The 25,028-nt window shown below is 51.8% G+C and overlaps 2 protein-coding genes across 40 annotated transcripts in view; both read right to left on the bottom strand.

Moving 5' to 3' along the window:
• Positions 1-92: 92 nt before the first annotated feature.
• On the bottom strand, positions 93-8,351 carry NDST2 (N-deacetylase and N-sulfotransferase 2). 4 transcript variants are annotated; one of them, XM_081074841.1, is made up of 15 exons: positions 8,010-8,351; positions 7,275-7,375; positions 4,450-5,788; positions 4,178-4,265; positions 3,723-3,877; positions 3,353-3,538; positions 2,944-3,072; positions 2,631-2,813; positions 2,444-2,540; positions 1,957-2,080; positions 1,660-1,834; positions 1,320-1,490; positions 1,107-1,216; positions 817-919; positions 93-719 (listed from the first exon to the last, which is right to left on the bottom strand). In XM_081074841.1, exons 3-15 carry the CDS (start codon positions 5,452-5,454, stop codon positions 594-596), a joined length of 2,652 nt encoding a protein of 883 aa, XP_080930967.1. In that variant the 5' UTR covers positions 5,455-5,788; positions 7,275-7,375; positions 8,010-8,351; the 3' UTR covers positions 93-593. The 4 variants fall into 4 exon arrangements, with proteins under 4 accessions (XP_080930967.1, XP_080930969.1, XP_080930968.1 ...); XM_081074843.1 differs by lacking the exon at positions 7,275-7,375 and having other exon boundaries at positions 8,010-8,139; XM_081074842.1 differs by lacking the exons at positions 7,275-7,375; positions 8,010-8,351 and adding an exon at positions 5,873-5,994.
• Positions 8,352-8,748: 397 nt separating this feature from the next.
• Positions 8,749-25,028, bottom strand: part of CAMK2G (calcium/calmodulin dependent protein kinase II gamma) — a 52,856-nt gene continuing 36,576 nt past the window's right edge. For 6 of the 36 annotated variants that reach the window (XM_081073750.1, XM_081073743.1, XM_081073747.1 and 3 more), the window contains 7 exons: positions 19,582-19,650; positions 18,345-18,389; positions 16,795-16,843; positions 13,370-13,445; positions 12,910-13,004; positions 11,209-11,453; positions 8,749-10,719 (listed from right to left, as the gene is read on the bottom strand). In XM_081073750.1, coding sequence (XP_080929876.1) covers positions 11,221-11,453; positions 12,910-13,004; positions 13,370-13,445; positions 16,795-16,843; positions 18,345-18,389; positions 19,582-19,650 — 567 coding nt within the window. In that variant the 3' untranslated portion in view covers positions 8,749-10,719; positions 11,209-11,220. Of the gene's footprint in view, positions 10,720-11,208; positions 11,454-12,901; positions 13,005-13,369; positions 13,446-15,474; positions 15,589-16,794; positions 16,844-18,344; positions 18,390-19,497; positions 19,651-21,759; positions 21,793-25,028 lie in introns of all 36 variants that reach the window. The other 30 variants (XM_081073733.1, XM_081073736.1, XM_081073761.1 and 27 more) reach the window with 15 other exon arrangements.

Below are 25,028 nucleotides of genomic sequence, written 5' to 3' on the forward strand. Positions count from 1 at the left end.
CTTTCCTTCCACGTGCAGATGAACCTTGAACCAGGGGACAAGTCTGGTACTTTAGTCTAGGTTTCTCCCACTCCAGTGAGGCAGACAAAACAGAAAAATAAGGATGTTTATTAAGGACATTTCTAGCCCACAGCTTGGGCTCACACTAGCTCTATGAGCCACTGTCCGACCTCTTCCCCATTCAATGTGAATGACATTAGGGAGGCCGGGCCACAGGTAGATGCCATTAATCCCACAGTAAGGGCGCCTTCCCACATCCAGGTATAGATAGATACACTCTGGGGTTGAAGAGGGAAATCATTTCATTAATACATTCCTCTATACCCTGCCTGGACCCTCTCATTCCTCCCTAGCTTCCAAGACCATGGGTCAAAGGTGGCTAGTAATAATGTGGGGTACCAAGGGAAGCCCCTTTATCAGACCCCAGAGCTATGGGAAAGGGATGCCCATCCCTTCTCAGACATCCCAGGCCTGGGGGCCACTGAGGTAGAAGGGGGTGGGGCCAGGCCACTTAAATCTCCCTTGTGGGGCCTGCTCTGGGCGTGCCCCTTAGGGAAGCGGAGGGCTCTTTGCTGGTTCAGGAGGCTGGAACATCAGCCCTCACTGGAATGCTGCAGTTCTTCCCGAAGCCATGAGGGCACTGGCTGTCCAAGCCGGCTCAGCAGCTTCGACAGATCCAAATTATGGTACCGGAAAAAACTCGTAAGGAAAAGGCGGGACTGATAGGAGAAAAATGAAGGCAGAAATGGTAAGGAGTAGGACATAGAATCAGACCTTGGAGGTGAAGAGGGGTAACCTGCCCCAGAATTCACTTACCTCAGTGTCCATATCTGGGTACCTCCGGCCTTTACTCTTGCCTAGACAGCGAGTCTTACCACCTTCAAGTCCCTGGCACCAGAATCCCTTATCTTCATCAAACCTGCTCAACAGGAAGAGGCCATTAGGTGGCAGGGAAAAAAGAATCCAAGCTCCATAAATGTACACTAACTCTCCCAGCCCACAGGGGCACATGTCTCTCCTTATGAGACAGGGTAAATCCATGTCTTCCAAACACGTGATCAACCTGCCTCCCCATTTCCCTCCTCTCTTGGGTCATCCTCTCCCACCTGAGGGTCCGTGTGTAGTTCAGAAAGGGTGTGATACCCAGGAACTTCTGGATGTTCTCCATTGAAGCAGCTGGATTGGTACGCAGCTCTTGCCCATCCACAATCAGCAACTAGAGACAGGGATTAACCAATCCCTCTTAGAAGTGGTAGTTCTGGGCTGAAGGGAAGCGGAGGGGAAGGGGACCCAAATGAGGGCTATTGGGGGGACTGTACCTGTCCCGAGGGGTAGTAAGTCAGCCAGCGTTGTAGATGGGTAGAATAGTAGCCAGGGACAAGACAGCGGTTTTGCAAGGAGCGAAGTGCCAGCGGGGCCTGGGAAGAGGCTGAAATCACCTGGTAGAAGGTATAGTTCAGAGCAGCGGGGTCTCCATGTGCTCGCTGGTGCTGAAGGACAGGAGCAGTAAGAGAAGGGATTGGTGGTGTGATAGAATTAGTCCGCTCCTCAGACAGCATAGGCCCCCTTCTCCAAGACCCGATTTTCACTTCCCTACCCTTATTCCTGTCTGCCTCCTCCCTCCCTCGAGCCCTAATGTGTCCCTAGCTTCAGGTTCACCTGGTACCAGGAGTAGGCCCTGTCAGCAGGGTTGGTGAGCACAGTGATGATCTTGGCTCGTGGGAGGAGGGCAGCCCCCCGCCGTGGTACAACTTCTGAGTCAAAGTAGGTAGCACTTTTTTCAAATAGGAAGTCAGTGCTGGCATTGGAAGGGATAGGGAAGAAGTCCATGTACCTAAGGATCACAGAGAATTTGCAGAGTAAAGGTGCCAATGAAGTGCTATGGAAGCCGGGATGGGGTATACTGGAGGAAAGGGGTGTTCCTCTAAGAAGCATTCCAAGGGGCCCCGGTCTCACCAGTCAATGCCCTTGTGATAATTAGGGCTGTTGAAGAACTGAATCTCCTCAAAGGTGCTGGGGCTAGGGAAGCTGCTAGTCACAGCTGGGTGCAGGCTCAGGAAGAAGTGAATAGCTGTGGTTCCTAAACAGGAGAGAAAGTCCAGGTCATTGTGGGAGAGAAGCCAGCTCAACAACGGAGCTTGAAGGAGGTGAGAAAAGAACCACTCTTGGTAGTAAAACACCCTTAGGCCAAACTAGACCGAGAAAAGGAAAGAGAGGCCCAGGGAAGGGTTAAAATAGTGGTTCTCAGACACGACTATGCAACAGAATCACTTGTGGATCACTAAAAAAAATAACCTCCACAGATAATTCTGATGTACAACCAGGGTTAAGAATCGCTGTCTCAAGAGGCTGGGTTAATGAGGGGTGGGTATGAGAAAGGAGTTCCTTGACCCAAGATCCTGAGTTTAAGGCAGGGCAGAAAAGTTGACTAAGGATGATTCACCTGTCTTCTGGGGTCCCACAATGAGGAACTTGGGGAGCCGATCACAGGTTTTCTCCTTGGACCAGATATCTTTGTGCCTCTTGTCGTCACAGGGGTTCTGAAGAAGGCCAGGAAGCAGATAAGGCCTAATATTTCCTTCAGTCCCCACCCCCATCATGTCTCTGGTCAGCCTGAGTTCCACCCATACCTGCCAAAGAGGGCTTCGCTCTTGAGGGAAGAGTTCAAAGTACTTTCGTGCGAGAGGGACAGGAGGAAGGGTCTGCAGGCGCAGCCGTGTCCAGCACTGGAGGAAGCGCACCAGGCTCTCAAAGGTGTACAGGCCCAGGCGATCATTTCCGTAGTTGGACAGATGGGTCATAAATATGCTGATCTGCAGAGGGGGTGCCTGCATGTCAGAGTCAGAGAGCCTACCCCACCTCACAATCAGGTGTGGTGAGCAAAGGTCCCAGCCTACAAGCACTTTGGCTCTCCAACCTTCTAGCCCTTTCTCAGCTCTTTACCGGATTAAGCAGCACTGTCAGAAAGAGCTCGCCACCTCGGATACTCCGGTCTAGTTCACGAGAGCCTCCGGGATACTCATTGTAGAAGATTGTGTGAGTGAAGAGACCACATGTCTGCCGTGGCAGCACCTGGAGAGGAAAGAAGAAACAGGGCTAGATGAGATATGAAAGGTAGGGTGAGGAGTGGAGTAAGGACAAAAGCCCAGAGGCATGAGCATTCCCTGGTTTGTGGAGGACTCGGTCTGAAGTTAGAGTAATCAAACTCCTGCCAAGTGCATTATGACTTTTTACCCCTCTCCCCCGTTATGTGGGAGAACTGGACTGGCAGCTGACAGAACACAAGTCAGTGCAGGTTGGAGGATGTCAAAATGTGGGAGTTGGATTCAAGTTTGCACTGGGAGTCCCTCACCATAATGCCATTGTGAACGAAGCCACGGCGGTAGCGGGCAGGGCGGAGATGGGGGTACTCCTCAGTGCTGGTCACCTGGATGCCCCACACAGATTTCCAGGCCTCATAGAGCTGCGAGTGGATGGGGTACACACCCGAGTGGTGGGGGGCCACAGCATACCCCAGATCCGTCGGAATCCCATGCTCCTGGGAATGGCATAAACTCTCACCAGGACCTGGTGAGGTTTGGGGAGCAGAGGGTAAAGAGGGTGGGGATGCCTCCACAGAAAGAAAAATGGAAAGGGTAGGAAAAGGTACCCCATTAGGGGAAGGTTGGAAAGAAAGCATTATCTCTGGGGAAAAGTATGGGGAAGAGATCCAAGGGTCTCACCAGAGCAAACTGTTTGTTGAGCCTCATCTGGTCAGCCAGCACGGAGCGGTTATGGAACAGGTGTGGCTGCATGTGGCTCCACATGTGGGGGAACCACCAGAACTCTCTGCGGTGCTTCAGCAGCATGTCGTCCCCTGCGTCCTCCTCCTCTGTCCCTATGACCACACACTGACCACTGACCACAGCCAGTCGCCTCTGTGCCCTCCTCTGTTCTGTAACAACACTGACCCCTTTCCATCCAGGGTACATGTGCCCACCTAACACTGTCTATCTGCCCCTTGCCAACGTGCCCTCCAGCCACCCATGCTCACCTAAATTCATACCCACTAGCTCCTCACAGCATTCTGACTCCAAATCTCGCCCATTTTCTCTAACTTGTCTCCCCAGGGACATGGACAGTGAAGGGACAGACCAAATAAGCCTGATATGCTGAAGGAACAGGGAAATAAGCTCACCGGTATGGTAGAACTTGCCCGAGAAGCCCAAGTTGAAGGTGAAGTTGGGGACTAAAGTCCTGAGTTTGTTCTGGGTGGTCAACAGAGCCTGAGAAAAGTAGCAGGGACACAAGAAATCAGGAGAGAGCAACTGAGGGTTTCTCCTAAACCCGAGAAGTAGTGTTCTTCCTGCCTAGAAAGAGCAGGGCTCTGTCTCCGACAAGCTCAGAACCAAGGCAGGGAGGCTGACAGGGCAGAGCTTGAAATGGCCTCTGGGGAAAAGGAAGACTGACCTCCACGTCAGCCACCTTCATGCGGGTGCCTTCCTTGCCCACAAAGATGTCGTCGATGTCCACCAAGACATAGCGGTCAAGGTCCAGGCAGAGGCGCTTGCCGGTGAGGTATGCGATCGCATCAACAAACACAAGTTTGTGGAGCCAGAAGGAAAGGCCATGGCCGAAGAGCACCCGCTGGATGCCATCGTGAAGCCCCAGGTCCTGTACCACCGTGGGAAGCCGGGCCCGGCGAGGCACCGGTCCTGGCACCTCGGCTGGCTGAAGGCTGGCAAGAAGCACTGGTTCATACGTGCTGTGGTTGGACTGGAAGATGGTCCAGTCATCGCCAGGCAGTGGCCCGGGCTCCAAGCGGCTGGGGCGTGTGAGGTGCAGTAAAGGGGCGGAAGGATTCACTTGGTAGTCCCGGAGCCCCAAGTTTGAGTGCAGAAAAAGGGGAAAGCCCTTGAGCTGGGCACTCAGTAGGCTATGCTCATGGGCTCGGAAAAAGCCAATGATGCCCACACCGTACTCCACACAGTACCGGTCCAGCCGTTCCCGACTCCAGGCATCCAGGTTGACATATTTGAGCAGGTTCTCATAAATGACCAAGACATAGTGGCCACGGGTATGGTCAGTCAGTGTGGGCATGTCCCCTCGGCCCGGTGCCAGCTCAGTGCTGTAACGAAAACGACTAGACTCCAAGATAGCCACAATCTCCTGCCCCAGCTGGGAGTATGCACTCTCCACAAACACAAGCACCACAGGTTCCGTTCGAGCTGTCTCTGGGGGCCTGGGAGGTCGAGGTGGGACCGGAGGCCGTACAGGGCCAGGGCCAGGGCCAGCTGCCCCACCACTGCTGCAGTCTCCCAAGGGCAGAGGCAAGGGCTCCTTGGCCTTGGGGCTGGTGGACACGTAGTAAGCCAGGAAGCCCATGGAGCCCAGACTGAAAGCAATCAGCAGCAGTATGAGGCGGTGCAGTTCCAGCTGCCGAGCCAGGCGGACCACCTTCCACAGCTTGAGCATGGTGGGGGGGAGGCAGGGATGGGGACGACCTCAGGGACGGGAGGTAGAAAGGGTATACAGGAGGGGGCTTTCTTGGAAGGGTGGAAGGATATGAAAAGAGGGGAAAGGGAGTCCTTCAGGGTCAATTCCCCGAAGAGGTGGAGACAAGTCCCCTTAGCATAGGGTAGGGGAGGGAGAAGGGGCAACAGGGGGCAACTGGACAGAGTCCATTGGAGTCAGGTCACCATGGCCCCCTGGCCCATAGCTTCAGGATGCAAATCTAGCCAGGCTCCACCCTTGGCTCGAGCTCCTCACATCAGAGGTCATCAGAGTTCACAATCTCGTCCCCTCCTAGCTGTAAGAAAGAGAAATCACTGGATTATTTCTCCCTTTGAAACTGTGTCATTAATCCATTACCCTCTTCACACATCTCTCTTACCTTCTGCTCACAGGATGATTTGTTCTCAAACAAAGAAAACAAAAATTGTAGAACACCACAGTCTGAGTCTCATACCTTAGCTTCAGAGGTTGTTTCCCTTCTTAGAATACTGTCTAGATTCCCCTCTCTGAGCTAAGCTCAGAGCTGGACATTATATTCAAGGGCTGGAAAGGAATAAATCATCAGTAAGAGGCCAAACAGCCCAGGAGGCTGAAAATGAACGTGTTCTGAAAGGAGTTCCCAGCCCATGACTGAGCAGTTGGCCAGCCAGTAGGAGCTCAGGTCTTCCTGTGAGGAAGGGACGGAAAGCCCCAGAAGTCTCGTGCTCCAACAAAACATCAGATAAGAGGAAACTCATGAGTTTGTTAATCTTCTTCATCAATCAAACCCAACATCACAGGCTAACAGCATTAACGAACTTGCAGTCAAGTGGACACTATAAGTGGGGGAATTCAAGAGGAAAGAGAAACGGTGATCGCTAAACATTCTCTTAGCTTCCAAACCCAGAACTTAGGGACTCTCTTTTCCACTGCTTGTGACAAATTAATTCCTCCTCCTCTCCCTTTCACCCCATCGTGCCAGTGTCAGAAGCGGTGATAAAAATGTCACCCCAGAGCAGGCCACATCACTGGGACCCGAGAAAAACCAGAGAGCTGAGTCCAGAGTCTCTCTCCCTATCCACTCCCGTTCTTCCATGAAAAGCTCAGAAGAGGCCTGAGCTAAGCCGGGAGAGACATGAAGAATGGAGTCTTGTTGCAAGAACAGCAAACTGAGCGGAGCTGGATGACACAGAGCAACAGGAGCTTGCCACAGGACCAATAAAAGAGAGGAGTACGGTCAGTGTGATCAGGACACAGTTCTAAGGGACCTAATTTTGGAGACCTTTCTTCGTACATGGATAGACTGCTTCTGGAAGCGTTATGGTCACTGCCCACCGTAGCCACTCCTAGTAAGGCCAGTGGCCGGCAATCCCTCTCAAGCACCCCCCCCCAAGCATACACATGTCAGGCGTCGTTAGGCAGAGACCAGGCCCTTCAGACTCGACAGACGTGGTTTCAGAATAGTTCACCTCTGGCCTGCGTAACACTATTGACATGAAAAGAGGATTGTGAGAGGATCAACATGGTGCTGGGAAGGGGTGAGCCCTAAGAATCAGCGGCAACTCTCTGGGGGAAACACAGTAGTGAGAAGTCAGTGAAGGGTACGTGGATCCTGGGGGGGCGGGGGGGCATTAAATATAAGTTAACATTATTGAGGGCTCCCTCGTTGCCAGACTTTCTTCGAAGAGCTTTCCAAGGAGTTAACGCTCACACCAGCCTTAGGAGAGAAGTAAGAGGTAGATGTGATCGTGATCCCCATTTCACGCCCGTCATTTGAGGCCCAGAGAAGCTTAGTAACTTGCCCAAGATCACACAGCTCAGTCAGTGGAGGGACTGGGATTCAAAACCAGGGCTGCCCAGCCCCGTAGCCCGGGCTCTTCACCACTGCGTTTTGGCTTCATACCTACAAGAAACAGCAATCCTTAGGGAAGTGGCGCGGAGGGAGCTACCGGGGGAGGGTGAGCAGCGGGACGAAACGCACCGCGGTGGGGACAGGGAGAAGGGCGGTGCTGTGCGCGCGCGCAGTGGGCGACCTCCGCGGGAGACTCCCACGGGCTCCTCCGGGCCCGGGCGGGGAGGGAGCCTCGGGGACAGGGCCCGGGGAAGGCGCGCGGTGGGCCCCGCGCCGGGGGACAGGCAGACCTTGTGGCAGGAAGGGATCTCGGGTGGCGCCGCGGGCGCGGGGGGCTGGCACACCGGGGCACGGAAGGCGGAACGTGGGGTCACAGGTGGGTATGAAGACGGCACCGGATGTGGCGCATCGCAGGGGAAGGGGCAGGGGCGCGATGAGGAGAGTGTGGGGCGACATCGAAGGCAGGCGTTGGGCTGGGACAGCCCCGTCATGAGGGACAGAGCTGAGGAGCGTGGCCACTCCGAGGGAGGCAGTGAAAGGGTCACAGGGCCAGGGGCGCGAAGGGCCGCGGCGAGGGCCGCCCAGGACCACCCTGAGGGTGGTTACGGTGGCAACGGGGGGGAAGTCTGAGGGGAAGAGCTGCAGCCGACCGTGTGTGGGGGGCATGGCCTCGGGGGCAGCTCACCCGGCGGACTGGGCGGCCTCCCCGCTGTCCCCGGGCCCCGCCGCGTCCCGGGGCTGCCCGGCTTCCCTGCTCTCCGGGCCTCGGGCCGCGTCGCGGCGGCTCCGCCATCTCCCAGCGAACTCTCTGCCGCAGCCGGGCCCAACCACCGCTCCCACTGGGGGGAGGCGGCGCGCTGCCGCTCGCGGCGTCCGCTACGGTCCCCGCCGCCTCTGGGCCGGGCAGCCGTGCAGTCGAGCTGCCGAGGTGCCGGGCAGCCGAACCGTCGTCTGCAGCGCTCGGCCGAGCCTCAGTCTCGGAGACGACGGGTTCCGCGCCCCAGCCGCCGAGCAGTACCCTCTGCCCGGTGGCACAGTCTGGTGAGCGTCGGACGCCGCACCTCCCCGAAAAGGGGCGGGCCGAGGGGGACGGGCTCATCCACTCAGCCCCGCGGAGGGGGGGAGCTGGGCCGGCCCACTGACGGAGGGGGGCGGGGGCGGCTCTCGGCGCAGGCGGGGCCTGAGGCGGAGCGAGACCACTGGCCCATTACCCAGGGCCCCAAATCCTTCCTCCCCTACCCCAAACTCGCCTCAGCAGCTCGGTGGGCTGGTTGGAGGCTGATGAGTTTAGGAGGAAGTTTTATTCCGAAGTGGGCCCAAAAGGAGGAGGGGAAGGTACATCTCTCTCCATCTGAAGCTTTGCAACCCAGGCTACTAAATTCTAAGCCTCTGGGGCATAAGCCTCTAACAGCAGTAACACAATGTACGGTTTAAAGGTTATTTTATTAAATATCTTCAGTTCAAGGTTTCATTGTAACAAAGCTATGAAGGGTCTACCAACATTCAGAACAAACACTATTTTTAAATTATTTCTATGTCATCATGCAAAAATTCTGCATCAAATGCCTTCCATTTCCTGTTTAAAAGGTGACTTTTTTTTTTTTTTAATAGTCTATTGTCTATAGATGCCGACATTAGCCCCAGAAGAGAAGTAAGAATGCTAAGAAGTGGGGCTGGAGCAGCCATATGAAGCTATGGGTCTTAATGAACTCTAAGACCATTTGTCTTCAAGCCAGCAAAACCAAACCCTGCGGTGAAGGTGTCTGCGTGCTGGTACTGCAGGCTGCAGGGCAGGAAAGGGCTAGGGCCCAGGGGCTGGGGCATGCATGAGGTGCTCGAAGGAGCCTGGCTAAACCCAAGCACCAGCACCTGCGAGTCTGCTCTCTTCTCAGCTGGCTCCAAGGTAAACCTGTAGCTTTGTCTCCTTGAAGGTAGTCCAGGGAGCTGGGCTCTACCCACCTTTCCCCCAATAGTGCAGATAAGTTTGCAGAGTTGTTTTGGGGAAACCAAGGCCATGACCAATTGCTCCTCCATTATCTTCTCTGTTATCTGCTTAGAGTATAGATCGTTCCCTCCTGGAATGGAACTCCTTGAGCACAGAGAGGGACAATGAAAGTAGGAGCCTTGGCGCTGGACACCTCTTTTGGGTACATGCAGGTGGTGGGGGGATGATGCCCATGCAGAATGTCCAGCAATAAGTCTATACTTCAGTTGGTCAGTACAGAGGCCGCTTTAAAGAGGACACTTCTTGCCAAAGCAGTCAGGTCAATCTCAAAGACAGGAAAAGAGATGGACGTGCAGCAAGGAAATAGTAAGAAGGGAGGCAGCCCCGAGGGCAGCCTGAATGCATAGAGACAACCATCTACTCAATCCCGCTGCCTCACTCCTCCCATCCCACAGGGGCACTTGGCAGAGGGCCCAGGCCCAGATGAGGGTCAGCATGGGGACCACCACCATGAAAAGGCAAGACAAAGATGGTCCAGATCAGCATAGAAACAGAACTGCCAAAGGCAGCAAGGGGAGCCCTGACCGGGGTCTGGCTCTCTCCTTGCTAAGTTATAAGAAAACGAACACGAAGCGAAGCGGCAAGCCCTCCCCCTTCCCCACTGCAGGGACTGGGCCTCAATGTCAGGGCCCACGTGCATTGTGCATCCTATAGAAATGGATGAGTGAGTACATGTCAGACTAACACGAGGTTTCTCATCGGCTTCGTAGGGGACATACTTCCGCAGCACCAATTCTCTTCCCTTCTACACTAAATGGAACAGTCCAGCAACATCCGGGCCCTCAGTCCTGAGGCCGCTGCTTCTCAGCTGCCTTCACAGCAGGCTGGGAGCTCTGTGTTCTCTCCCAAGTGGGTCTGATGGCCACGCTGTTCTCATCAGCCTCATTCTAGGCGCCTATGCAAATTCTGAAGAAGTCCATTCCTAGACCTGGGGCGGGCAGGCAGGCCACCTCAGGGGATGCAATCACATCACGGCCCCAAAAGCTCTGTCAGAGTTCTTGCCTGGTCCCCTGAGTCTATGGAGGCCAGAGGCCAAGCTCACCTCTTCAGGGCTGCTCATGCCAGGATGGGCATCATACAAACTCCTGCCTTCTTGCCAGCCCAAGGGCTGTCGGTGGTTTTAAAACGCATCATGGTATGGATTCCATATTTTTAAAACAATCTTTTTTTCTTTTTTTTTTTTTCCTTAAATGTAAAAAACACCTCAGTACAGCAGAGACAGACACGAAGGGCGGGCGGGAGGGCTGCATGCAGGGGCGTGCATTGGCTGCTGCCGCTTTGTAATTTAATTGTTTTAAACCTCAAACGAACAGGACTGCCGCTGTCACTCAGGCCCTCCAGAGCCACTGGCTGCGAAGGTTCGACCTCCAGCTGGGATCTCCTAATGCCCCTGTCAAACAGGATAGACGTGGTAACAGAACAGAGGACAATAAGCACACAGATGAGTTCCAGGGACTGAAACACACTACACATGTTTAAGTGCCCAAGTCTGCCTGAGAAGGTGGAGAATGGGGGAGAATTTAAATATAACATTACCTCCCATTTGCTGAACACTGAACTAAATGCTTTACTTATAAGTATCTTATTTAATTCTCACAACTTAATGAGGTAGGCACCACTCTTTCCCTTTTTTTGACGGCTGAGGAAACTGAGGTTTAGGAAAAGGAAGTACTCTGTCCAAGGTCACCCAATCTGGAGTCCTGGAGCCGGACCCAAGTGTGTCTGATTCCAGAGCATCATTTCTGACACCCACATTGTCCAGCCCTGGCCATTCCTCTGGGATGGCCCCTATCTCCTCCCCCAATCCCACCTCTACCCCGCCCCTTCCTCCTCTGACCCCACCTGTCCCGGCCCCTCTCCACCCCCCCACCAGGTGCACCTGTGGCTGAGCTCACTGCAGCGGTGCAGCAGGGGCCCCTGAGCAGTGATAGTGGACATTGAGCCACTTGCCATCCCGGCGGTGCCAGACCCGGGTCTCCTCCGACTGGCTGGTGCGAGGCCGACCCTGCCCGTCGATGTACTGGGTGAGGCGGATGTAGGCGATGCAAGCTGCGTCCTCTCCAATCACGTGGACGTGAGGGTTCAGGATGGTAGTGTGAATGGGCTTGCTGTTCTTGGATAGGACTGCAGGGGGCAGGGCAGGATGGGGGAGGTAGGAGGGTGTCAGGCCGGGGGCAGGCACTTTCCTCCCAACCTGCACTTCTAGGTCTCAGCCCTTCTCCAGCAATTACCGGAGTCTCTATGTTCCTCCACATGCCTTCCAAAGGCCAGGAAACCCTATCACATCGATGTCAGTTATCCAAAAGGAAGAGAAAGGTGGGAACAATGATAATAGCAGCTACTACTTTTTAATCAGACATTGTTCTGGGGGTTTTACATGCATGAGCTATATTATTTGGTCAATATTAATTTCTTCGTTATAAGATAAGGAGATAGGCTCAAGGAGGTTAAGTAACTTGCCCAAATCACACATTTGAACTCAGGCCCATCTGACTCTCAACTAAAGCCTATGATCTCTCTACTCTGTCAGGCTGGTGTTTAGATTTCATAAAGGTTGGCTTGTCCCTAATTATGGCTGTAGAGAAAAATCAAGAACTTAAAATATTTAAAATTGATTTGATTTAAAAAAAAAGTCCAAAGTTAAAATAGAATCATCAAAGCCAAACTCAGGATATTCCTAGGGTTCCCAGTATCCTCTGGGGGAAGCCAGAAGTTGGATTCCCATTATCAGCAAACACTGAATTGTGTTACTTTTATTGAGATTCACATCTTAGTTCAATTCAAATGTTAGAGAGGGGCTACATGAAACCTTGCCTAGAGCTTCTATAAACTCCGGAATTGCTTCTGGCTAACGGAATTACTTAGATAATCTAGGGTTTACATTTGCAGCTGAGACACAGAGATGATAGTTAGAAAACAGTGACAAAATAAAATTCAAGGCAGGATGGGGAAGACCCAGGATAAAGTGTGAAGGAAGAGAAAAAAATAAGGTGGGGAGGGTCTTAGAGAGTAGAGAGCAAAAATGAGAGGTGACGACTGAGCTTCTTATCCCTTACGACGTCCACAAACTGTCCAGTGTACAACCCCCAGCCAGGACGCCTGTCTCTCTCGATATTCAGGAGGACCCTAGCCACAACCTCCAATTTCATAAATCACCAACAGTGCCCTGTTACTTGCTTGCACATTCTTATCCTGGCATTAATTTCCTCTAATGTGAAATCTGAGACACAGAGCTTCATTATTACTTGCAGAGAGCATCTCATCCTCATAGCAAGTGGTTTCTAATCATCTTGGAAAGAGGTGAGGCTTAAAGAAATACGGTGACCCTGATTATGGCAGCTAGCGTGGCCCATGAGGCAGCTGCAGAATGAAGCGGCACGTGGCACTGTGGAGCCAGGCCCTCAAAGGTGCTATTTAAGACCACTCGCAGGGCACGAGGAGGCAAGCACACAGACCAAGGTGCAGCAGGCAGGTCAGATAAGGGAAAAGCGGGCAACTGGGAAGAGGAGTGTGAGCGGGGACAGACGCAAAGGGGGTGAAGGGGCAGGCAGGAGTATATCAGCAGCACGAACCCACTCACGATTCTCAAAGTAAAACTTATGGAAATCCATTCCCTCCACGAGGTTACCAAGGGCCTCAGGCTCAAAGGAAGTGAGGCCTGGATCGCAAATCTTCCTGCAGGAAAAAAAGGAAAGTAGCCTGTCAGTGTTCTGTAGGAATTACCTGTATATTTCAGCATCATCAGCAGTGTCTGGCCTGCAGCAGGGTAGCTGTGGGCTAGACCTGGGAAGATGGCTAAGAACTTGGGGGCCTGCCTGCTGAGCTGCTTAGCCCTGCGCCTCCAGCCCCTCATCAGGACACTGCAGGCAGACTGTCACAGGGCATCCACCTGGAAGGGTTCCCAGCCTAGCGGCGGGGCGTTTAACTCAGACACGGTGCCCAAGGCCCAGCCTTCCCTGTTCCCAGGGTCCCCGCTGCTTTCGGGGAGGAGGACGAAGCCTCCAGAGAGTTGGATCTCCAGGACATGGATCTCTACTCACGTGTAGGCATCAAAGTCCCCGTTGTTGATGGCCTCAATCAGTTGTTCTGTGATCTTGATGATCTCCTGTTTTCGCACTGTGGGGGGGAAAACAACCCAGCCATTTACCTGTGTGGGACTGGGGAGCCCCAAATGACGGACAGCCCTCCCCAGCACTTCAAGAATCCCCCGTGACCTCTTCGTCAAAGGCCTCCCTCTTCTATGTCTTTAAGGCCCTTTGCAGGAAGAGGGAGCCCACCTTTCTCTCCATTCTCCCTCTGTTGTCTGTAGAGCTAACGACCCCCTCCTCCTGAAGTCCACCCGATAGTTATGGTTCTCTGGCCTTTGTCTCCATCTCCATCAACAACCAGGATGCAGAAAACACTCATGTCTTTAACAGCTGAGGAGCCTGGCACATCATTAATACTCTGGCCAGAGTCTGTATCCCATCCCCAGGAGGTTCAGCTTCTCTAAGAAGCATCTCCCGATAAGGCTGTTGCCACCACCCACTTATGTCTCTCACCTGAAGGGGCTCAGTCAGGTCTCAATTACCATACCCCCTGTCCCCACCCAGCCCTCACTCAGTGGTCCAGAACCTAGCCCTGGGCAACAGGCAGCCTGAGAGCAGAATCTAACCAGGGATGAAGGCTCCAAAAGAATGAACAGAGCCCTAGGATGGATGCTTAATTCTCTTCACGCTGCTCATCTCCTCCACAGGGCTTTTCTGGGATAAAGGATCTTGAAACTATAAACACTCTTTTTAAATGGACCCTCGCACCAGAGAGATGACACCGTTTACCCTAGACACGCCTTGGAAAAGCTCTAAAGCTCATACCAGCTCTCATGCCGGGGTGTGTCCCTCAGGAAAACCAAGACAAGGCTCATACTGACAGGCAGGCAGAGTTGATGCCCTCAGAGCCCGCCACCCCATCCCAAGCCAAGGAGCAGCTGATGACATCCTGCACTCATGGGCACCCCACTTACAGGGAAAGTCACTATTAGCAGAGGGTGCTGCCAGGGTAAGGGAGGGCTCGGCCTGAGCTCGGGCTAACCCTGACCAGAACCCTGGGCTGACCCAGGCCACGAGCCTTTCCTCACAGGAGCCAGAGGCTGCAAGACAAATGCGAGTATTAGAACAGCACAGCCCAGAGGCACAGTTGGGAGAGGGCAGCGCAGCCAAAAGTACAGCCGGGAGGGGACCCCACAGCCATCAGCACCTTCAGGGGGACAACCCCAGGCGAATAAGCAGCAGGTTAGGGGAACCGACAAGCTCTATCCACTTTACAGAGGCAAGCAGGTATGTACACACACACACACACACACACACACACACACACACCCCTCCAACCCCACCAAAACCATCTGCAGGACCTGACTGGGGCCCTATGGGTGAAGAGGATTATGTTTAGAAACACTAAAAGGATAGATGGTAGGAGAAAAAGAAGCAGACAAAGGCATAATCTAAAAATACAAATTTTTAGGCACAACTGAAAACATAAACACAAGCTACCATTAACCCAACAAGGCATCATCATATCAAGACACTCTACCATCTCATTTATTTTTCATGACAATGCTATAAGGTAAGGGCCATTTTATTCCCACTTTACAGGTTAGAAAAATGAAGCTCTGGGAGGTTTAATCTACTTCACACATTTCTGAAGGTAGTGTAGCTGGGATTCAAATTCAGATGTGTCTCACCATCTGTCTCACCCCAAGCCCTAATATGACATGCTGAGCCTCAGGGAACACCACATCCTAACATGGTTTCCGGGCTATCACAATTTCACTAGCACCCCGGCTCCCACCACCTCTGACCTGACTTCTGACTTGGCCTTTCTTCCTGGCTCGGTGCTGCGGCAAGGCCCACTGACATCCCAGAGATTTTCTACTCTTTCCACCATGCCATGTTCTTCCACCCACTCTTTTTATGTCCTTGGGCCCTGGTCTCAGGGGCCCGTCTGGTGAACAGCATCTGCAATCAGCAACCCCACCTAGCAGCGGCTAAGCTCTCAAAGCTTACTAAAATGGATAGCTGGGCTGGGCTGACAGCTCTGGGGGGGACCCCTGAGGGGCTTCAGGTGAGCCAGGGAGACGGAAGCCAGACTGTGCCTCCCTCACACTTACTGGCTGAGGAGCAGAGAGAAGGCTGGGGCTGCATGCCTGCAGAGGGGGCTGTTCTGTCCCGGGAGCTCCGTCCTTCAGGCACCGAGCTGCCATTCCCAGTGCGGAGCGGGGCAGCTAGCCAGCCATGGCAGGGCAGGGCAAGGCAGAGCAGCCAAAACAAACAGAACAAGGCAGGTGAGCGAGCAAGCTGGACAGGACCCGAGCCCGTGGCACTGCAGAGCCGGGGCAAGGCGACGCCTCGGGCTGCTGTGGACACTGGACCACATCCCACGCCGCCACCTGTGCCAGAGAGGCCTCCCAGCCAAGAGCCCCAGGGAGGTGCAGACCTGGGCGGTGGCTTCCACAGGAGCCTTCCAACAGCCTGTACAAGGACCCCTGCCTCCAGGAAAGCTGTCCTAGGGGGCTAGGCTACAAGGGCAAGAGCCCTTGTGAAGGAGCCACGTCCCTCTGCCAGCATCGCCAGAACTGAACTGATCTGACCTTCATCCCAGAAATGCTGAGCTACTGTTCTTTACTGCCTTACACATTCACGCTTCTTATTTTTGGGGATTCCCAAAGGTTTGGTGCCCCCTCACTGCCCCTGGGCATGCTCTGTCTTGCAACATTCCTCCTTCTTTTCTGAGAGCCTGGCCTGAGGTTACTGACTGAAGGCAAAGGGAGCTATTCCAGGAGCCTAAACCAAAGAGCAGGACAGAGATGCCCAGTGGTTTGGCCTGCAACGTCTTCCCACACGCCCCGGCACTCTGGCCAGGCCCAAGCTTAGGCTGGCGGTCCTCACAGGATCACCAGGACATAACCAAATGTGGTTCTGACACCGTCCTTCATGCCAAGGCTTTGTGACAAGAGTGACCAACTCATCCCAATGTGCCTAGGACTGTTTCTGTTTTAAAGCCCAAAGTTCTACATCCTGGGAATCACTTCAGTCCTGGGGAAATTGAGACAATTGGTCACCCTACTTATGACTCAAGACATTTGTGGGCTACTTCTGCAGGGACTCAAGATATCCCTGTTCTGGGATGTCACATCATTATCAGCAACAGGAACAGGTGCCTGAGCCCTGGCCCTAGATAGGCTCAGGAGAAGCTCTAGATTTAGCTATTCCAGACTTGGGATCAAAAAAAAGATGCCTCTTGCCCTGCCCAGCAACAGACAGGGGCCTCATTGCTTGGCTCTTGAAAAGTAGCTTTACGCCAAGTCCACTCCTGGGGTATAAGGAGCTACCAATTTCAGAACTGAGGGCAGACACAGCAGGTACTCCATTGGAGCCAAGGTACCTGGAACACTGCTGGGGTCCCTTCCCCACCAAGGACCAGCACCTACCTTTGAGCTCCTCATCTTCTGTGGTGGTATTGCAGCTCTCTGTGGAACCCTAGAGTCCAAAAAGAACATATTTTTATACGCTCAGGTCTTTGGAAACCAGAGGAACCAAGCAGAACAAAAGCAGAGCATGTGCTCCTACAGTAGGTGCAAGGACGAATCATACAAAGTTCTATTTCCACCCTTGCCATCGGACTTACAAAACTTTGGATTCTCAAACTCCCTCCCTAGTCTCCCCCAACTCAGTAAATGGCACTATCGATGCCATTATTTGGGCTAGATTCATGGCCTAGATTTGATGCTAGGTTGATCCTTCTCTTTCTCTCTTTTTCTCATATCTCAATCGTGCCATCTAAAATCAAATCTGTCAGTTCTACCTCCAAAGTAAATCCCCTTGCCTCTTCTCTTCAAATACACAGCTACAACCCGAGTCCAAGCTACCAATAGCTAGCACCTGAACGACTAAAATCACTTCCCGGTCTCCCTGCTTCCACACTTGCCTCCTCCCTAAGTTTTTGCCTACCACATGGCCAGAGTGGTGTGTCAAAGAATAAATCAGGCTATATTACTCCCCTGCTGAGAACCTCCCCTAGCTTCTCGTTGCTGCTGGAATAAAATGCAAATGCCTATATAGTCCTACATAGCAGGCCCTGCCTGCTTCTCCAACCTCATCACCCTCCTGCCACCCTGGCCCCCACACCCCAGCCCCTTGCTCCGGCACTCTTAGCTCTGCTTGATTTTGTCTATTCTATTTCTTCATTCCATGTACATGCCAAGCCCCTGCACTTGCAGTTCCCTCTGTCTAGGGCAGTCTGCACTCGTCGGCCTGGCTGTCTTGTTCCCATTGTTTAGTTCAAATATCACCTCCTGAGGGAGGCCTTTTCCTGACCACGTAAAAAAGGCCCTGTTCACTCTCTCTTTGTGCCATTTTCTCCTTACCACTTAACACTACTGGATTTTATCTTATTTACTTGGTTTTTGGCTTATTATTTGTCTCCCCCACATGTATGGAGAGGGATTTTGTCTCGTCACTTCTGTAAACCAGAGCCCTGGATGGTTTAGGTCTCAATAAATATTTGCTACTGGTGATGAAAAGGAGACAAGGTTATTGGGGGCATAAAGGGTGAGGCCATGCAGCATGCTCTGGGGTCTGATTATACTCTTGCCTGTTTTTCTAGCTAACATGTACGTAAATCTCATTTAAACATCACAAGTCAGGAGGATAATTCTATTATTATCATCTCCCATTTACAGATAAAAACCCCAAGGTACAGAGTAGTAGAGGGTCTTATCCAGTGGCCCAAGGCCAGGACTCAAACCCAGGCCTGTCTGACTTCAGAACCTGAGCTCAGAATCACTGAGGCATAGTGAGTACCCTTCCTGCCAATGGAGGGACAATGTGCCTACACATCACCCCCAGCCTAAACTCTGTAAACACCCTGCCTCGAGGGGCAGCCTGTAGGCTGCCATCCCCAGGACCCTTATCCCTGTGACGCAGCCCACCTGCTTCCTGCTGACACGGAAAGCAGGAGACAGGCTCAGGATCCACTCACCTTGATCCCATCTGTAGCGTTGTGCACCACGGTGGTTTGTGGTTCCTGTGAGAGAAGACAAAAATTACCCTCTTGACCCGGGGACAGACTTCCAGCTCTTCCCTGAGGGACCCCACTCCTATCCCAGTACCCTCAGAGTCCCTATGATCACTGAGGCCGGCCCACCAGCCATTCTCAGAAGACAAAATATCCAGACTCAGCTGGGTCCCAGGGAGCTGGGAAGCCCCCGATTTAGGAGACAGCACTGGCTGGTAAGAGAGGCCTGACACTTAATAGAAGCAGGTACCAGGGAAGCTGAGAGGATGAGGGCCTCTGTCCCTGATTCCTGCTAGTTCTGAGTTTTCTTTCCCCACAGGACACGTACACTGGAGGAGCTATGGGGCTGAGGGCACAGGCTGGGCCCTGCCAAGTATTGATTGAAAGGCACACAGGAAACAGGGACACAGGGAGAGTGGACAAAGGTCTCCCAGGAAGACCCTGGATGTTCCTCAGCAAGCTGAGCCCAGTGAGCTGCCTGCTTCACCTACCTTCTGCCTTCCCCAGACTTCATGTCCCTACATCACCATGTCAGGCAGCATGAGGGTCCACAAGAAGCAGAAGGAGTAGCAGACACAATTGCCTTTCCATTTTTCCTAGCCATCCCTCCTGCCCACTCTCTAGTCAGCCGTTGCTAGCAGAGAGAGCTCTGAGAATACACAGTGACCCTTGTATGAGGCCAGAGAGAACTCAGCATGGGCAGCGTGGGGTTCTCCAGAAACCCAGAGATCAGCACCCTCTGGGGGTGGGGGTGGGAGGTGGGAACCCCAGCCCTTCTTCTTGTTCATGGCTTTGCAAACGAAAGGCTGAGGCCGATTTCACAAGGAGGCCTCTAAGAACGGATGGACAGATTCCGAGAAAGCTCCTACCCTCTCCTTTTACTAGCAACTCACCTTCCCAGCCCCCACAGCAGACCCACAGGGGGCCCAGCCTGGGGCTGGGAGGTGGAGCTGAGAGCCCTGAACTCCTCCCCCCAACAGCGAAAGGAGCAGGAGCAGCACTCTGCCGTGCAGGAGAGAGCATGGTCAGGCGGGACAATGAGTGGAAAAGGGTCTACGGGCAGTACACACAGCAGCCTGCTCTACAGGGATCGAGAAAGGAAAAGGGCCAAGGAGACCTGGGAGGGAGGGCAAGAAGAGGAAGCAGGAGGGAGCGGGAGGCAGCCAGGGGCAGGGGCAGAGAAGCTGTAGTCAGGAGGTACCATGGCCGTCTGCAAGGGCGCGGGCTCTTGGGCTGGGCTTACGAGACTGTTTTTGTTGTTGCTCTGTGGCTGAGACAAGAAAACAGATGGTTTAGTTCCTCTAGAGTCACCAAAGCAGCTCAGGTTCGACTCCCAGACCTCCCTTGCCCCCGGCCTGGCCCGGAAGAGCTGGGCCTGAGGTGGCTCCATAACACTATGCACATGGGAGCAATGGTTGGAGAGATGATCAGAGGAGGGGGGTATTTGGAGGGGTCCAGAGACCTAGCTCTGGAGGCATCCTCAAGCTGGGACCGGCCCAAAGACTTGTTTTAAAGCATCGCTCCGGAAATCTCTGCTATGCCAGATGCCATATCATCTTCAACCAAAGAAATGCAGGATCTTCTCACTTTACAAAGGAAAAGGAGGGTGGTTTTTAAGAAAGCAGAACAATATTCAGAAACTCTGGGTCCTCTGTCTTGGGGCAGTCTCCTGCTGCCCTTTCAACTTGCCACCTGCATTTCTTTCCCGTAAAACACCAGCTTGAAGTCTAATCGGAAAAGAAGAGAAAAAGAAGAGAAAGAAAACCTGGCCTAGGAGATGGTGTCCAGTGAGGAAAGGGATAGAAATGGATACAAAATGCATCTACTGACCCCAGGGAGCAGAGATAGGGCTTTGCTGTTGGCCTTCCTGCCTCATAACTCTTGGACTTGGTTAGCTGGCGCAATGGCCGAGTTCTAAGGTGGGGCAGGTGAACCCAGGTGAGGGCTATGGCTACAGTCCCAGAACCTAGCCCCAGGAAAGAGCAGGCTGCCAAACAGGCTAATGTTCCCAATGGCAGAGACCACGAGGATGTCTCCTTGTGTTTCCAAATGTTACACTGAATGGCACAGCAAGGGAGGGTGCAGGAAGGATGGCAAGGAAGGGAGGGGGCCTATCTCTAGGGTGGGGAGTAGTATCTATGCTCTCTGCCTCTCACGGTCCCCTAATCAATGCACTCAGTCTCACTGGGAATCCCAGTGGAGGTGGTGACCACTGAGAAGCAGCCTGATGCCTGCGAGTTCTTTAACAGGTACAGAGACAAACACGTGGTTACCGTCTCTGCACAGGGCACAAATGAGGTCACACATGAGAAGCTACCAGATTGTCCTCTCCTTCTAGCCTGGGGAGGCCTCCTTTAAGGCCCCTTGGACCAGACCTGAACCCATCCATGCCTAACTTACCGTCAATGGCTGAGACGTCCCCAAACCCAGGGCTAGGCATGGAACTTCAAGCTAGGAACCAAGTGCTATAAGACTCCATTGAACTCTGCAGGCTGGAGAAGAGGGGTCCCAGCAGTAGTCAGGATGTGGGTCTAAACTACTGTGAACTCTGCTCTCTTCCATTCCCACCAGGAAAGAGTAGAGCCCTCCTACCTCAGCAGCTGACACGGACTCCCTATTCAGGACTAATTGCATACGTTTGTCTTGTCCGCAAAGCCCAGATGAAACAAAGAGCCTGACACGTGCAAGGACTGCAGGGTGTCGTAAACCCTGCCATATCTGTAGAGGGCTGGGATGTCACCCAGGTGGCCCCACTTCTGATTCTAATGGATGGTTTCAGAATGATTCAGGCTGTCGTGTTCCTCTTGGTGCCCTGTGTCCCATGAGAAAGAAGATGCATTCTCTGTTGTCTTTTAGCGGTTCCCTGAGGGCTGGGTAGGAAGGATGATACATTGGGCACAGCCTGCTAATGTGCACTGGCACAGGGGACAAGGCCAGGAGAGTGAGACTTAGAGCCGTGAGCTTACAACCAGCTCTTCTGCCCACCATACAGATGTCCAGTGGCTGCCAGTCTGTGGGATGTGGCTGTTTGTGCCCAATGAGCAGGGCTCTCCTCCTGAGCGACAGTGAGGGTCTCTCCTTGTGCTTGCCACCTGGCTCCAAATCCCTGCCCGTTTCACTTCCTGCCCTGGGCTGCTAGAGGCAGTCCGAGCCCTGCAGCAGGGGGTGCCATACCACACATTCCAATGCCCACTTTTTAGGCCACTAGGAGACCTTGGACAATGGCCCCCGCCTGCAGGATAGGCCACACCTGCCCACCCAGCACAGACATGCAGTGAGGATGAGTGAAGCACACGCACATGGCAGAATGGGTTTGCGTGGCTGGCAGGCGGGCACAGGCAGCATGGAGTGGGCGGATGGGTGGGCAGGCAAGGCTCACCATTAGGTGCACGCTGGAACTCGACTTCCTTTTCTGGACACACCACAGCAAAAGGGAAAGAGAAGGGGAAAGAGGAGGTAAGAAGAGAAGCACAGAGACACTGCAGGTTAGTGCACCAGCGTGGGCTCTGCCTCAGGAGAAAAGAGCAGAAGAAGGAGACCTGGAGTCCAGCACCCAAAAGGGTGAAAACAGCACCTAGAGACCTCCAGGCAGACCCTGGGAGAAGAAGAACTCCTTGCTGTCAGGTTCACAAACACATATTTACTGTATCCTGAGATGTCTTGGCCTTGCTCAGAGAAAGCTTCTGGAGGAGGTTGAGTCACAAGTCTTCAAGGGTAAGTACCATTTTACTGCAAATTTACTTATTAGTTTGGGCTTAAAAGGCCAGCTCGCCTATAAGGTTAATAATTTTCTCTTATTACTAAATCTGCCTGAAATTTGGGTGAGCAGCTACCAGGTACATAGCAAAAGCTACTCTAGGCCATCCTCAGAATAATAACATTATAACATAGACTTTATAATAACATAGAGATTGTTGCTGCTCCCCTACATTGCTTTTCAGATAAAGATGTTGAAAATCATCTGACAGTTATTAATAAATTTTGCATCCCTTTCTTTGTTGCTATGGCCATGCTCATGTGTAAGATTTCAGTGTTTGATTGCATTCTGCAATCCGCGGGAAATGCTGGTGATTCAAAAGGCAGTAATCACAAAGGCACAGAGAGTGCTGAAAGCAGTGGTTTCTCGGCCTTCACCAGATGCTCATGGACTTTATGTTCTGGTATGAAACAAGAGCATAAAAATAAAGGCCACATGGAACACTGAAAACACATCTCAGAAGACTGTCTGAAAGGTGAAAGGTAATTAAGAATTTTCTAATTAGCTCGCTGGGAGACAGACGTCCCCTTGGACCATGTCTGTCTGCTGTTTGACTTGCATATCCATGGAACAATATCCAACAAGTACCCACTGAGGGCTGTTCCAGGTACAGTGAACGTGTCAGATAAGCATTCCTGCACTCAAGGGGGTGACACTCTACTTTAGAAGACATTTTCGGAAATGTATTGTAATTCAAAAGAAAGGGACCACCATAAGTATTTAAAAGAATAGTCCACAATTTAGATCTAAAGAAAAAGAAAGCCTAAATATAATTAGGACTCTTTTTCATTAGCCTTTCCTATATGCCCAAATATAGAATGAGATTTTACTTCCAAAATAATCCCTCCAAAAGAGGGAGTTGCCTTATATTCCTATATACACTAATCTATCCCTTTATCCAGCTAGAGTGTTAACACTTTGAAGGAAGGTCCATTATCTTATTTATCTTTGTAATCTCCATGGCGCTTAGCCTTAAGGTTAGCATACAATCAATAAGCCTTTGCCGAGCTGAACTGGGTTTGCTGACTGGTTTTTTCCCTAGGCAAAAGCAGAGCACAGGTTTCCAACTTGCACAGAATCACATCAGTGAACTCTGCAGGGGCACAGACCAGGCCTAGTCTTGGTTTTTGTGATTTTCAGGGGCTTGTCCTCCAAGAGCACTGCAGGTCACTTTTAGGCAGCGCTTTCAGCTGTCTGCCTCACCTAACGAGGAGTAAGTTCTCAACTTTCTCCCCGCTGGCTCTTTTCCCTAAACTGTCCTGCATGAAAACCCGAGAAAATCCTTTTCTACCCAAGGGTTAGTTTCTACCAGGTGAGTAGACTTCTTCCAGTTCCTCTCTCCATCGTTCCGGGGGTTTTGCCCTCTGCCATGCACAGCCGGGCTTTCTCAAGCAGCACACTGCAGCACAGTTTAAATACCGGATCATTTCTAAAGAACTACATCTCACTTATATTTAAAAATTAAATATTAATACTTATTTAAAATTTAAAGCAGAAAAGAGCTCAAGCTCATTTCCATACTTAAACAAATATTCAAACAGTACTAAGGAAGTAATTGTATCCTTTCTTTCTTTCCTTCATTATTATTTTAAATATTGGATGGTCCTTCTGCCCTGGGACTAGCAGAATGCACAAGTTGTCCTCAATGAGGGACTTCTCGGGATCTGAGAGTTTGTGGCCCCTCAAGTGTCATCCTCACTAGTGGCTCTCGCTCTTCCATAGACCCTGGATCACTGGTTTCCACATTCAAAGAAACCTAACCAGAACCTGAAGTCCCCAAATTTAAGAGCGCCAAACGATGCTATATTTGAGCATCTTGTGAAAGCTGCTGGACAGTGAACTGGAAACCACCCCATGGGCCTAAGCTGGAGCTGGGAAAGGAAGGTGGGGTCTAAAAGAAAGATCCAAGATGCTGACAACAGCTCAGGATCTTCGGAGCCACTTTACAGGCCTCCCTCATAACACAGGGTATCACCCCAACTTTTAAGAGGACCCCAAAAAGTCAAACCCCATACGTCCTGCTTTCATCCCTTTCTCAGCACTTTCATCCTACCGTGTCACTGTTACATACTTGTTCCTGATTATAAAAGGACAGTGGCCACATTACAAGCAATTTGGAAAAGAGAAAAGAGGGGAAAAAAACCACCCATAATCCTATATATAATCTACAAACACATTGCTTTTTTAAAACAATATTTAGATGATAGTATATTATGTACTCCTTTATATCCCACTTTTTCCACCTAACAGAAAACATTTCCGTCATCAAATATCATGACAATGAATAACTTTGTAATGGTCTAGTAAGGATTTCCCATAATTATTAGTCATTATCTTATTGGCTTTTGAGATTGTCTCCAATCTTTTCAGTTATAAATAATGTCATGTCGAACATCTTTTTGTTTTCAGTTTTTCTATATTTTGAACTATTAATCTGGGACAAATTCCCAGAAGTAGAATTAAAGGATAAAAAAGGTAGGAGCATATTTTTATGGCTTTTGACACACAGGCCGTTTTACAAAATCATTCTGATTTGCACTTTAATCATGAACTTAAGAGTCAAAAATGGCACTTCGTTTAAACTTGTATTTCTCTGATACAAGTGGGGCTAAACATCCACATTTGTGAACCAGTTTTACGTCCTCTTTTTCAGACAGAGTCTCAGTTCATCTTCTTTGACCATCATCTACTGAGTTTTAGGGGGGGATTCTTATTTATGAGAGAAAGCTCTTTGGTATAAAAATAATATTAACTCCTCCCATCACACCTGCTGTGAATACTTCCCCCAACCTGTCTGTTGTTGGCCTTTTGATATTGGCTGGTCATTTTCTTTAAGACATGCATCTTAGCCTCTGGTCCCACCACGACAGTTCAAGCCTTTTTCTCAAGAA

Source organism: Rhinolophus hipposideros, assembly GCF_964194185.1.
Source record: "Rhinolophus hipposideros genome assembly, chromosome: 15".
NCBI classification, from domain to species: domain Eukaryota; kingdom Metazoa; phylum Chordata; class Mammalia; order Chiroptera; family Rhinolophidae; genus Rhinolophus; species Rhinolophus hipposideros.

Bases quoted from the DNA above. Each gene is read 5' to 3' on its own strand.
- NDST2 (XM_081074841.1), bottom strand. From the start codon at position 5,454: ATGCTCAAGCTGTGGAAGGTGGTCCGCCTGGCTCGGCAGCTGGAACTG. The intron at 4,266-4,449 runs GTCAGTCTTCCT...TACTTTTCTCAG, and splicing joins TGAAGGTGGCTGACGTGGAG to GCTCTGTTGACCACCCAGAA. The intron at 2,814-2,943 runs GTAAAGAGCTGA...CCCCCTCTGCAG, and splicing joins TGACAGTGCTGCTTAATCCG to ATCAGCATATTTATGACCCA.